Source organism: Triturus cristatus, chromosome 11 (genome assembly GCF_964204655.1).
Source record: "Triturus cristatus chromosome 11, aTriCri1.1, whole genome shotgun sequence".
Taxonomy (NCBI): Eukaryota; Metazoa; Chordata; class Amphibia; order Caudata; family Salamandridae; genus Triturus; species Triturus cristatus.
In genome coordinates, this window is record NC_140594.1 from 582894500 (window position 1) to 582908693 (window position 14194).

At 53.3% G+C, this 14194-nt stretch overlaps 1 protein-coding gene across 1 annotated transcript in view; it reads right to left on the reverse strand.

Moving 5' to 3' along the window:
* The window catches only part of LOC146785126 (actin filament-associated protein 1-like 2), a 231520-nt gene extending 217704 nt beyond the window's left edge, over window positions 1–13816 (reverse strand). The window contains exon 1 of the mRNA XM_085633831.1: window positions 13703–13816. Within this exon, the coding sequence (XP_085489957.1) occupies window positions 13703–13718 (16 nt within the window). The 5' untranslated portion in view covers window positions 13719–13816. The remainder of the gene's footprint in view (window positions 1–13702) is intronic.
* Between the last annotated feature and the right edge of the window lie 378 nt (window positions 13817–14194).

Here is a 14194-nt window from a genome sequence, read left to right on the forward strand (position 1 = left end):
CAGGGCTAGGTGGGGTACTTTGTGTCTACCTTCAATTACTTTTCTTTTTTTTAAATACTGTTTATTGATTTTCATAAGTTTGAACACAAAACCTTGACAGTATAAGGTGTGCATATTTACTTCCATTCAATAACAAATAGAGCATAGATAGAGGAAAGGATATAGACAACTTTATGCATTCAATATCATTCAATAAGTTTTCTTTAGCAGTGGGGTGAGTCAGGGTCCTCTAGGAGCTATGCCTTGCTGTGCCTTTCGTTTAGGGAAACTGCAATCAATCGCCTGTACTAATTACTTTTTGCAATATCAAGTCGCAGCTGATGTTTGAGCCAGTACCTCCTGAACTGAAGCCTCTGATGACATACCTGCGATTTTTGCCTCTTCCCATTTAATCAGGTCTCTCCTCCACAGTTCTACGTGTGTGGGCATGTGTGTGGGTGGGTATGGGGGGCATTAACTTTCCAGTTCATGGCCATTGCCTTTTAGCAAGGACAAACCGTAGGCCATCAAGCTTAGCTTCCATTTTCTTCTTCTTCGTGTGGAGCAACCGCCCCAACAGGACCGCCTCATGGGTCTTTGGGATTATTCTGTTTGATGCCTCTTCCTTTCCAGTACCTTACAATACTTGTTCATCCCCAGAACACGTGTAACAAGACAAGTTCATTAGCGCTGCATTTAGTGCAGGGGTCTGCAACTTTTCCTATAGTGAGAGCTACTTCTGGTCATTAAAAACTTCCCGAGCTACTGCCCAACATAAGGATTCGGAAAGAGTACACAACTTAAACAGTGCCATTCGAGTGACGCCAGTTTTGCACCAGTGAGCATTCAGCATTGTCACAATAGCTGTATCACACAAGGGCATCTGTGGGGTGTATAAAGGTAAGGACATCAAAAGAAATGAGGGAGTGAAAAGAAAGAAAGTGATGAAGAAAGAAGAGAAAGAAGGGAATGGAATGGAATGGAAGGGAAGGACTGGACGGGAAGGGAGACTATGAAAAACAAGCATTGGCATAGCCAATAGGTCTCGCCTTTGGGACCTTATAAGTGTTTAGCCATGTAACAGTTGCGTAACTAAACACTTATTAGGTCCCAAAAGCGAGACCTATCGGCTATGCCAAGCGGCCGCGAAAGTGATCGCGATCAAACATCAAAGCGGCCGTGCGGCCGCGAAAGTGAAAGTAATCGCGGTAAATGCGGCGCGCGCGGCCGCGCACATGCACTGTACTTCTAGGCTGGCCTAGTAGCACTTTTTGGAGCCCTCTCAATAAGTCTCGCCAGACCAGCGCATGCGCTGGGTCAGGCGAGACCTAAAAACAAGGAACAATAGCAGAAAGGAAGAAAGGGAGAAAGGAGCAAAAAGAAAGGAAGAAAAGGAAAGGAGCAGAAAAAAAGAAATAGAAAGGAATGATGAAAGAACCAGTTGACACTAGCAGATGTTTGCCTTGAGTACAGGCTAGGATCAGAAACACATTTCTCAGTTGATGATCATGTATTTTAACTTGCACACAGAGTCAGTGCATATGTTAGAGTTACGAAAGACACTCTGCATTATCTGATGCTTTCAGTAATACCTGCATGTGGGATATCGTCGTATAAGTTTGGGCTTGTTACCATACAATATTATAATATTATAGAAGATTGTCTATTATGGTGCACAGATTAGATGAATTTGGAAACATGACAAAGGGCTCTTTCTGTGGAGGGTTCAGTTTGAAAGACAGATTGCAAGAGGTTAAGTTATTAGTAAGGAGATATAAATGAGGGGAGGCAAATAAAGACAAGAAATTCCAAAATTTGAAAAAAAGAAGAGTTGTTGTGGAGCATGGCAATAGTTTGGAGAGTTGGATAGACCAGGTCTAGGTTTCTTGAGTAAAGGTAGTACAATGGCAGATCTGAGGTGCCTTGGGGTAGCAACAGTGATGAGATGTTGCGCTAGCCTGAAAGAGTATTGTCAGACAAGACAGAACACGAGATGAGAGGGGAAATGCTCGCAGTCGAACACATCAAATGGTGCACAGAAGGGGTTAACATCCTCTTATGTAGGGATCAGCTCCCGCTAGGATGTTGGGACTCCCTCCTGAGAGTGAGGGGGCCCATGGAGCGTGCCCCCCCCCCCGCACCGCGGGGGACTGTGTTACGCCCCTTTTGGGTATAGGACACAGAGGACATAGACAACTGCTCAAAAAGCATTGGTTATGAAGGGGAACTCATTGAATATTCCATACTTTCATGGTGTGCCAAGCGAGACTGACACTCCTCACAGGATTTTGAGGTTCGAATGCCCCCACAAAAATTTGCAAGAATTTGGCAAAATTGTATACTTGATAGCGCAATTTCCATTGAAAAGGTCCAGGAAGAACGTTATAGGCAATTCACAAAGTATAATTTATCGTGGCATACATGTTTTATAGCATCTTTCGAGGGGTCTATATTTTATTTGCTCCCACCTTCTATACTGCCTCTCTAAATACATTCTCAGCCATATGTTATGATTGAGAATCATCTTGGACAAAGCAAGGTTGAAAAATAAAAAAAATGCACAAATTTCACAATCTCAGACCACAGACACAGAGCAATTGCTAATGTTACAAGGAGATCTTACCGATTCAGACAACAGAAATGTCACACCAATCTTACAGGCTCAGTTTTCAGACAGCAGGCATGATTACCTTCAAAATGTTACCATTAAATATATATTTGATAATGCAATAATGTTGTCAGCAAGCGCCAACCTCACAGTTAATGGAAAAAGACAGGCGGCTGTCAAATGCCAACTTCTCAATAAGAAAAATAAACTCAGTTGCCCTGTTTAAAGCAGCTTCTGATTCTCAGAAGGAGAACAACCCCTAATAAAAGCTATCATCTTCATGAAAAAACATTATTTCGTTCAGAAATACCAAACCTGTATTTTCCCTAAATAATGTTGGTGCACAAACATCGGTTCATCGTTTTCACGACGTACTCACATGAAAATGTAGTACTGTTAAAATTTGATCATTCCTGTCTTGTGTGTCAACGCATCACCTTTATAATAAAACAGTGATGTCGGTCAGTAGTTAACAATAACCACTATTATGCCATGGTCAGGTCAGCATTTTACCAACGGTGGACACCATCCTACCATGACTGCCTATTTTATGCGACAAATTACCACCATGATGCCAGGGCCAAGCGTTATTCCAGGTACGAGCACCATCATGCGTGCCCACATTATGCCAAGAATTGCATCCAATGTGCCAGGGCTACAATTATACCAGGGTTGGACCTGCTCGTGCCCTTGAGGTCTCACAATATGCCAAGAATATTTTTACTTTATAATAATTTTATTTTAGGGCACACTCCCCGTCGAACAATGAGTGACCTTCAAGCTGTCATATATGCCTACAAAGCCCTCCACAACATCGGACCCCATTACCTCAACGAAAGAATCTCCTTCCACGCCTCCAGGAGATACCTCCGCTCCGTTGACCTGGCCCTGGACGAAATCCCTCACATCCACAGACCCAGAACGGGAGGCAGATCCTTCTCCTACATCGCGGCCAAGACCTGGAACAAACTCCCCCCTCAGCATCAGATGAAGCCCTAAACTGCAATCCTTCAGTAAGGACCTCAAAACCTGGCTCTTCGGATGACCTTGGAGCTGCCCGAAACCCCTTCCCCCAGCGCCTAGAGACCCTCACAGATGAGTAGTTCGCTCTATAAACCCCTCATTGATTGATTGATGGGTTATTCAGTGCACTATTCCTGGTATTGCATTGTGGCCATATATAGTGCTTCATATGTCGGTGAGGGGTGCTGAAGTGCATTTCGGGTGGGTAGCGCCCCACATCGTTGGGGAATGCACAGTGGTAGAGTGTTGTATTGGTTGGCTACCTTTAGGAAGCTGCCAAGGGAAGGAAGATTACGTTCTTGAAATGGCCTGGAGACGGGCACTCTGCACCCCTTGATGTTAAAATGCTGAATTATTCATCTAGGAAACAAATGCGCGTTTAATGGATGTTTTTGGTCCAAAGGCAGCCTTTGAAAGATGAATCATCTGTTAGTCTGTGGTCAAACCCAAAGTGAATGAAGTGGCAGCGGGTTCTTAAATGTGGTACCCAAAGTCACTGGCAAACACATGGTCTATGTTAAGGTATACTTAACATGCCACGGTATGCAAAGAAGACATATCATCTGATGCACATAATTCACTGAAACCACAAGCACACTCAATGTGGTATAGATGGCAGCTATGTATTGTGCAACACTTAGAAATGGCAATGAAAACATGTTTGCTAGTGTTAAATTTAAATATGCAATTGTACTTGTGTAATGTGTTTAATCATATTGTTAAAGTGAAGTATACGAATGAACAGTAAGGTTATAACTAAATATCCATTAGATGAAATTGAAACCGTTTCTGTAATACACCTATTCATTTACATCTAGCTCACGGTGACATTTATTAGACATTAAGAGACAACACACTCTACCACCGCTGCCCTCAAATCGAGTGTGCACATGCCCCAGCACCCACTAATTTACAGTATTTGCCGCTGACCGCGGCCCCCGCAGGGGGCCAATCGGCGGTCGGCGCCTTAGTGGCCCCGGGGCCCCGGTCACCCCTCCCCACTCCCTACTTCGGGGGGGGGGGGGCGGGGGCAGGGATTCTGATCGTGCCCCCCTCCTTGTCAGGGGCCGGAAGTGACGCGAAAGGCGCGTCACTTCCGGGCCCAGGTGTGAGGGGAAGGCTATTTAGCCTTCCCCCACCCTCACTGGCGACCTCTTTGTCGCCCACCTCGCCTTTTGTGACGACGAATCGGACGCAGCGTCGTTTCGCGGGGGTCGTCGTCGTTGCCTTGCTGTGGAACTCCTAATATTTGCGGTGAGTTGCCGGATTGCCCCCTCGCCCCGGCCCTGTCCCTGGGCAGTACCAGGAGACGGGGCCCTGTGGTCGGAGTGCCACGGGCGGGGGGGGACCGTGCTCGGAGCAAGGCTCGTGTTTATTTACGTTGAACGGGGCGTGCGTTCGTTGGGGAAGCTGTGTTTTGTTTGTTTCCCGGCCACGATGGCTAGCGCGGATGGGCGCGAGGAGTCGATCGCGGGATGCTACTCGTGTTGATTTCCTTTAATGCGCGTGCAATCGTTGAGGAAATACTGTATTTGGCGCGTTACCCGCTGCCACTGTTTGCTAGTGCAGGGGGGGACGCAACAGCGCCGGCTACCCGGCGTCCATCGGCATACTGGCCGCCATCTTGGGTGTGGGGCTGAGCGTTTCTCCTTCGGCGCGGGGGTCAGCGAGTGCCCCTGTCCGGCCCCTTTCCGTTCAGTGAATAATCTCCCCTGGGCTTATATGTTTAATAATACAGTGTGATGCAATCTGATACCTTCGGGTCGAGTCTCGCTCTAGAAAAAGGTTTATGCGTAGGAGCAAAGTATATGGACCGGGGCACAGGTCCTCACCCCCAAAGGGTTTTGGTGTCTCCTGGGTGTTTCGTCAGCGAGTCTCGGGGCCGCGGTCGCTTTTGCGTCGCGGGGTATAGCACTTTATCACCCAGTGCCTATCGGTATGTAAAGGTGGTGCGCATTCGGGGTACATCACCTTGCGCATTATAAATGTGTAACACATGTAATCAGTACGAATTTAAAGCGCTCTAATAGCTTCGCTAGACACATCCGCAGTTAATATGCGTAAGCCGTTATTGAACATAGCCTTGCAGGGTGTTACCGGGTCACAGGGGCTTGCGGTCCACCCCGGTTTTGGGCAGGGGGGCCGGGCTTGAGATCCGCCCATGGTTTCGGGGGTTTTGGTGCAGGCAGGTTTGCCGTCTAGGGACAGGAAATTATTACCTTTGACCCTCTGGGTCGTGTCTGCACCGGTAACTCTGGGCAAGCGTCTTATCTCCCGGGCCTTGAATGTGCGAGGGGTCGCGCCGGCCTCGGTGAATTGGGGCTAAACGTGGTTTCTTTAGCGGGGCTAGAACGTACAAGGTTTTGCGCCCGCTCGTGCCTGCACCGGCAACTCTGGGCAAGCGTCTTATCTCCTGGGCTTTGAAAGTGCGAGGGACGGCGCGGGACTCGGTGAATTGGGGCTAAACGAGGATTATTTAGCGGGGCTAGAACGTACAAGGTTTTGCGCCCGCTCCGGGGGTTTCGGGCTGAATTAATTATCTCACCGGGCCTGACTGTGCAGGGTATGGCATGTGCTCCCGGTTTTCCTGTCTAATCAGCGACTACCCTCCGTGCCTGACTGTGCTATGTAAATACGGTGCCCACACGTAAGCACCGAATATACACGGGGCGAATTCGCGCCACATGAATGGGCAATGTATTCCTTTGTGGCCTGGCTCTGCCTTGTTTGGTGGTTTGTTGGGGTCGCGGTGGGGGGACGGCACCAGCAAGCATAGCGAAGGTCTGGTCCCACAGTAGGCCGGTTTCTGGTGTCCCAGTTGGGAGCGGGTAGCCGCCCTCCCTCCGCTTTGCCCGCGAGTGTGCGGGTAGTTAGTAGCAAGGGGCCGATCCTGGGGGCCAATGCATGGCGTCCGAGCAGCGCGGGTACTGTACAATTTAGAGTGAGGACAGTGTAGTGGCCCCGTGCCTGAATATGTAATGTAAAGTGCGTCAGTAATCTTGCGGGCACGCTACAATAAAGACAAATGAACGGGGATTTGGTTATGTTCGTTCACGCGAGTCTGTGATTTTGGGGCAAATGGCCCCAAGGAAGGTAGTATGGGGGTGGGATGCTTGCCAGGTTCAAGGTGGGGATGAGGGCAGACGCGAGCAGGTTTTTACATGATTAACGTGATGTGTATGAGCACCTGTGTCCTCTCACCCCCCCCCCCCCTCTCTCCCCCCCCCCCTTTTTTTTCGGGCGGTACAGCCACGCCTTTTTCGTGTATGCTTCTCTTGCGCTTATGCTGGTTTCTCTTGCAGTACATACGTCTGCTTTCACTGGCCGGAGGCTTGTCAATCGGTGACCGAGAGACGCGAGACACACACCATCCGCATTCGGGGCTCAGACGGGAGTAAGTACGGGCTGTTTGGGGGATGGGGGTACCTCTCGGAGTAGCATGTGCCACTCAGGAGCGAAGAACTAACCTCAAAAGGGGTGAATAGGCGGTTAACTTTCTCTCTTTCCCAATTGCAGATAAGAGAGAGCAACTGCTAAGTGATGGACAGCCAAGGATTATCCCCCCCCCTGTTCACACCAGGGACACAGGTTGAGGAGTCCGTGCCGGACACTTCGGAGGAATCTCGGATTGCCGCTTTCTTGGAACTGACGAGGTCCAAGGGTTTAGCTTGGGCGACGGAACTATTGAAAGCCAGTACCCCCCCAGATTCTGGGATAGCGATGGACGGTCCGGCTACGGATAAGGATGTAGGGGAGGTTGCGGGCCCGTCACGGTCAAAAAGAATCCGCCGCCCCACGAGCAAAGACTTTCCGGTCGAACAACCACCGGCTCGGAATAGAGCGGCCCCTCCGCACAAAGCCCCAGCCCCCCCCCAGGCGACGGTTAGCTTGGGGACGGGGGCGCACAACGGACTGCCCGGCCCGCCCCAGGCGACATTTGCCTCGGCAGAGGATTTGGGTAAGCTTTCAGACACTCTAAAAGACTTCATGGCTGAGGTCAGATCCGGTCTGCTGCTTGCCAGGTCACCCCTAGGGGTTGGTCCGCCCGCCCCACCGCCGCCGACTGTCCTCCCGGCGCCGGGGGGCTTCACGCAGGTTTGGTGTCCGCCGCAGGCTGCGTTGGAACCTCCTCCGCGGCCCACACCCCCAGCTGCTGCGGTGGCCGAGAGCGCGGCAAGTGCGGTTGACTCTGCAGTAGTGGTTCCCCCAGTGGTACCGACGCCGGCACCAACGCCAGCAGTAGCACCTAAGCCTCTAGTTACCACGGCCCCGCTAGTATCGGGCCGCTGTTCTCTCGCTTGGATGGTCCCCCTAGTGGCCAAAGAAGGGATTTGGCGCAGGGAATTTATTGATATTTTCACCCTTCTGATGCATGGGGCGGAAGGGGTAGATACTAGGAGGATGGGCAACAAGGAAGAGGACAAGCGGGTGCGGTACCATGTGTATCCCACCAAAAATATTGTGACTTGGGGTCAGGCCTTTGCCATTTTTGCAGCAGTGATAGTGGAGAAATTCCCAGATGAAGGGCCGGGCCTCTTCCACTATGCAAGTGTGATTACTGAGGAGGCTGCTAAGGGTGGGGGCATGGGATGGTACCACTACGATTGTGACTTCCGCAGACAGAGAGCAATCTGCCCAGATCTTGAATGGGACCAGTTGGAGGTCCGCTTATGGGTAAAACACATGGGCAAGCATACTGAGGGGTCTACGACGAAGTCAGGTGCAGAGAGCGGTGTAAAGAGCAAGGAGAAAGAGGATAAAAAAGAGAAGAAATGGGAGAGCAGGAAGTCCTTTCGGGGTGGGCGTGGGGGGGGTCGCAGGTCTGGCTTTCGGGCACGGTCTCCTGGAACTTGCAGGCTCTTCAATGCAGGGTTCTGCTCCTGGGACAAATCATGCCGTTTTGCCCACAACTGCAGCGTGTGCGGGGCTCCCCACGCCGCTACCGCATGCTCCAAGCGCGACACCCCCGACAAGCCTTCATCGAGCAAGTAGCCCGGGGGTTTCCCCCCCTCCTGCGCTTTGGCCCCCTGCGTACTCAGCTGCCAGCGCGCATGACCTAGCCCCGCACGATCATGTGAAAGGCCCCTCTCCCATCTGCGTAAAGAACCTCCTCAGCGCACTCCGCGGTTACACTAGCAAGGAAGGGTCCCTCATTTCTGAGGGTTTCTTAGACGGTTTCCGCATTCCTTATCAAGGCCCCTTAGTGAGCAGGGATGCGGAGAATCAGAAATCAGCTAGGGAACACCCGGAGGTAGTGCTTGATAAAATAGCAAAGGAGGTGTCTTTGGGCAGGGTGGCGGGCCCATTTTCCTCACCCCCTATGCCCCATTTTGTGATTTCCCCACTGGGGGTGGTACCTAAAAAGGAGCCGGGGGCTTTCCGGCTTATCCACAACCTTTCACACCCAGAAGGGGACTCCGTGAATTCCTGGTTGGACGAAGGTAAATGCTCAGTGTCCTACTGCTCCCTAGACCTGGCAGTCGACATGATCAGGAGGGCAGGGAAGGGAGCCTGGTTGGCTAAGTCTGATATCGAATCTGCCTTCAGGCTCCTGCCAGTACACCCGGACAGCCAACACCTTCTGGGCTTCAGGTGGGGGGACCAGGTCTTTTATGATAGGTGTATGCCCATGGGATGCTCGGTGTCTTGTGCGTACTTTGAGGCGTTCAGCTCCTTCCTACAGTGGGCCTTAACAAACAGGTATGGCATTGAGGGAGTGACCCACTACCTGGATGATTTCCTGTTCATCGGGGGAGCTGACTCGCAAGATTGTGCACGGGCGCTGCAATGTTTCAAGGAATTGGCAGGACACTTGGGCGTACCTTTAGCTCCTGGTAAGACCGAGGGTCCGGCGCAGGTTTTGGTATTCTTGGGCATCGAGTTGGACACGGTAAACGGCGTGTCCCGACTCCCTGCGGATAAGGTACAGGCCCTGCGTCAGGAGATCTGCGATCTACTGGGTAGGGACAAGGCTACTCTAGGTGAAGTCCAATGCCTGCTAGGGACCCTGAATTTTGCGCTAAAGGTCATACCCATGGGGAGGGTCTTTGCACGCCGGCTGGCTAGGGCGACTGCTGGTGTAAAAAAGAAACATCACTGGGTCAAGCTGGGGACAGGGCTGAAGCAGGATCTGGTGGTATGGAGCGAATTCCTCGCCTGCTTTAACGGGACGGTTATTTGGAAGCAGCCCTGGATTGATAGTCAGGAACTTTGCCTTTTCACAGATGCCTCAGGCAGGGAAGGTTTTGGGGCTATCCTGGGCGAAGAATGGTGCGCGCAGGGATGGCCCAATGTTTGGCGCAGGCGTGGGATCACCAAAAACATTACTGTGTTGGAGCTTTACCCGATTGTTGTTGCATTACACCTCTGGCCGGCGGCATTGTCTGACAGAAAGGTGGTTTTCTGGTCCGACAACTTGGCGGTCGTTCAGGCAATTAACAACCAGTCCGCCAGGTGCCGGCTGGTGCTGTGCCTACTAAGGGAGTTGGTCCGGGCTTGCCTGCGCATCAATGTGGAGTTTAAAGCCAGGCACATTGAGGGGATTCAAAATGTGGCAGCTGACGCTCTTTCTCGTTTTCAGTGGCTCCGATTCAGGGAGGCCTGGCCGCGGGCGAGAGCGCAGATGACCCCATTCCCGGACCATCTATGGAGGATCCTGCAGTGGGACTGAGCCTGAAAGCGATGGGAGAAAGAGCTCTGGCCCCAGGTACCAGGAGGCGTTACAGCGCCCACATGGCAACATTCAGAGCGACTTCTGTAGCACTGGGTACTTCAGGGGCTGCGATGGTGTCCCAGGTCCGAGCATTTCTGGTGTGGGCGAGGGGACAAGGGAAGAGCCGTTCATGGGTGGGCAGTCACTTGGCAGCCGTAAGCCACGACACTAGGTTGTCTGGCGGGGCGGATCCCACTAACTCCTATCCCATCCGGGCCGCCTTGAAGGGTTGGGCTAGGGAGGAGCCCAGGGCCCCTGATAATCGAGCGCCCATTGATTTTGAAATCCTGAAAGGCATGCTAGGGGCCCTCGAGTCAGTCACCTACTCTCATTACGAAGCCACGCTGTTTTCAGCCACATTCTGCTTAGCGTTCTTCGGGGCTTTTCGAGTCAGTGAGTTAGTGGCTAGGTCCAAGGTCGACTGTTCAGGAGATGCGCTGGGAATTTCAGATGTGTCTATCTCCGGGTCACTGACCATTCTTTTACGCAAGTCCAAGACCGATCAGGCGGGGCGGGGGATCAGGGTGGTTCTCCAGCCTCTAGGTGACCCCAGGTTCTGCCCAGTACAATGGGTAAAGGCATTTTTGGAGCACAGACCGCCTGGCCCGGGTTATCTCCTGTTGCATTCAAATGGTACCCCTGTAACTAGATACCAGTTCGAGCAGGTAATCAGGGCTAGTTTGGCCAGGGCGGGGCTCGCACGGTCGGACAGAAGGTATTCCAGCCACTCCTTCCGCATTGGCGCTGCCACCGCCGCTCACCTGGCGGGATTAGAGGCCGCTCAGGTGAAGAAACTGGGGCGTTGGGAATCTGATTGCTATAAGTTATATGTTCGCCCGTGAGGCAGCCTTTGGTAAAATGTTTGTGATTTATGGCGTGTATCGTTGAAATCACCCTTTCTGATTAAATAACTTGTGTGCACACCATGTCTCTTCTTTTATTAGGACGAGTGGTGTGGGTGATCGGCCATTCATTTGTCGCCCGGGCGGCCCAATGGGCATTGCACCGACAGTGGATGCGACACTTCCCTCAGACCAAAGTGGAATGGATGGGGGTGCCGGGGATGAGATGGTTCGAACTCAGGAATAAGATCGAGCAGAGACTAAGAGCACACGGGTCCACCTTGCCCCACCTGTTGGTGATACACCTGGGCGGTAACGACCTTGTTACCCTGGGGAGACGATTGCTGTTATTAGCCATGAAAAGAGACTTAGGGGAAATATGCAAACGTCTGGGCGAGTGTGAGATCGTGTGGTCAGAGATCATCCCCCGCAGGTCTTGGCGGGGAGCTAAATCATTAGAGGCGGTAGAGCACTCCAGGAGGCGCATTAATGGAGCAATGCGTAAGTTCACAGCCCAAAGGGGTTTGGGCTTTATTCGCCATGAAATGATTCGGGGGAATGTGAAGGGGTACTTCGACATGGATGGAGTACACCTCTCCCAAATAGGCATGGACCTGTTTTTATTGGATTTAGGCGAAGCATTGGTGAATAGCGGGTGCAGGTAAAGATCTAGGTTGGTGGGGGGCCCTGGTTGCGACGGTTAGCCGCCTCCAGGGCTGTGGCGGAGTTACAGGGCGATCTGGAAGCAGGCCGGTACAAAGGGTACCTCTGCGCGGCACCACGTGGTGCCTGAGCCAAAACGAGGAGCCTCCAGAGAGGTCCCGGAAGCCGGTCGGCGCCCCGCTAGGCCTGCGGGCGGTTGTGGGCCTGAACAACCGGGGGCTTGCTATGCGACGCTCCGCCCCGAGAGGGGGGGTGTGAGTAGAATGACAACGGCACGTGATCGAAAAAAGAATCACTTGGGGGGCAGCGCTTGCGGGTCGTTCCCGTGCTGCCCGGCTCATCAGGCGGGGCAGGTGAAGTAGATGGCCGCCTGCCCTTGGATCGCCCGTAAGATAACCCACCTATTACATATCCTGGAATTATGTAATAAATCCTGCAGCATTTGTTACCCAACTACAACTGTTTCTTGTGTCTTCTTTGGGGTAACCTAATTTGGGGGAGGGGGGTAAGCGGGGTGCCCCTGGGGGTACTATGCCGCTGACCGCGGCCCCCGCAGGGGGCCAATCGGCGGTCGGCGCCTTAGTGGCCCCGGGGCCCCGGTCACCCCTCCCCACTCCCTACTTCGGGGGGGGGGCGGGGGCAGGGATTCTGATCGTGCCCCCCTCCTTGTCAGGGGCCGGAAGTGACGCGAAAGGCGCGTCACTTCCGGGCCCAGGTGTGAGGGGAAGGCTATTTAGCCTTCCCCCACCCTCACTGGCGACCTCTTTGTCGCCCACCTCGCCTTTTCCCCCCCTTCCGCTTACCCGGCGTGGTGTGGTGGGGTGGGGTTTTTGGCTGAACGTTTTAATGTTTTCTTTTCGTTGCAGGCGGAGTTACAGGGCGATCTGGAAGCAGGCCGGTACAAAGGGTACCTCTGCGCGGCACCACGTGGTGCCTGAGCCAAAACGAGGAGCCTCCAGAGAGGTCCCGGAAGCCGGTCGGCGCCCCGCTAGGCCTGCGGGCGGTTGTGGGCCTGAACAACCGGGGGCTTGCTATGCGACGCTCCGCCCCGAGAGGGGGGGTGTGAGTAGAATGACAACGGCACGTGATCGAAAAAAGAATCACTTGGGGGGCAGCGCTTGCGGGTCGTTCCCGTGCTGCCCGGCTCATCAGGCGGGGCAGGTGAAGTAGATGGCCGCCTGCCCTTGGATCGCCCGTAAGATAACCCACCTATTACATATCCTGGAATTATGTAATAAATCCTGCAGCATTTGTTACCCAACTACAACTGTTTCTTGTGTCTTCTTTGGGGTAACCTAATTTGGGGGAGGGGGGTAAGCGGGGTGCCCCTGGGGGTACTATGAACCCAGCGCGCCAAAGCATGGCATGTACCATGAAAGACATCCCTCGCCCTCCACACCTACACGAACAATTTGCCCAGTCCTGGGGTCTCGTGCGGTGCCGTTGACCCCGGGCCACCCATGCACTCGCTGCCGCTCCGATGAGCTATGTTTGGGGCTGGGGTGAGCGGCGGCTATCGAGGCGGGTGTCTGGTTTCCATCCCCTTGAACTGCACTGTGGCGGAGGAATGTTGTGAGGTGACAGCAGCAGAACAAAGGTCTGAGTGAAAAATGAGTTTTACGTGAAGAGTGAGGCCTGGCTACCTATGGGGGGGGTGGGGGGGGGGGGAGAGCCGGCTTCAGGCTGGGGCCACACCTACCTCTGACCCTGCGGACCTGGGGTCAGCTGCTCCCTCCTTTCAACTCAGACACCCCTCACGAGCCGGGCTCAAGACCCTCTCCGGCCTCCTGCCCCCTCTCTGTGTGTGCTGCTGACAGCTGACCCCACTGTCCCCTCACTGTACAAGGAGCTCAGTAACCCCGGCCCTCCCGGTACCTCTCCGATTCTCCATCCTGGCCCGGTTCGTCCGGTTCCGGGTTCACACCCCTCCTCCGGGCCCGCTCCGGTTCTTCCTTTCCCGTGGCAGCTGCCGGCAGATCCAAGTCACAACAAACAAGGAACCAGGACCCCGGCCGGGGGAGGGAACTCCGAAAACAGAGCTCGTGGCCACCCCCTCCCAGGATTCCAGCGGTATCAGTAACTTCCAAAACTTTCCAAAGGCTGCCCTCTGCAGGAAGGCGGCGCGCAGGGACCGATGGATGGGGAGTGCAGCTGGGAGGCTGGTGAGGATAAGGGCACTTCCAGATGCAGGGCACATGGGCAATGCCCGGTGCACTGCACGGAAAGACAGTGCGTACATGGAGTACGGGCTGTGACGGCCGAGCTTGCGTTCCGGTACGGTAGAGTACAGTGTACAAAGGCATATGGTGCGGTGTGCGGACGGATGGAGGATGCCGGACCGGGAATGCCGCAGTGCTACAGAATGAT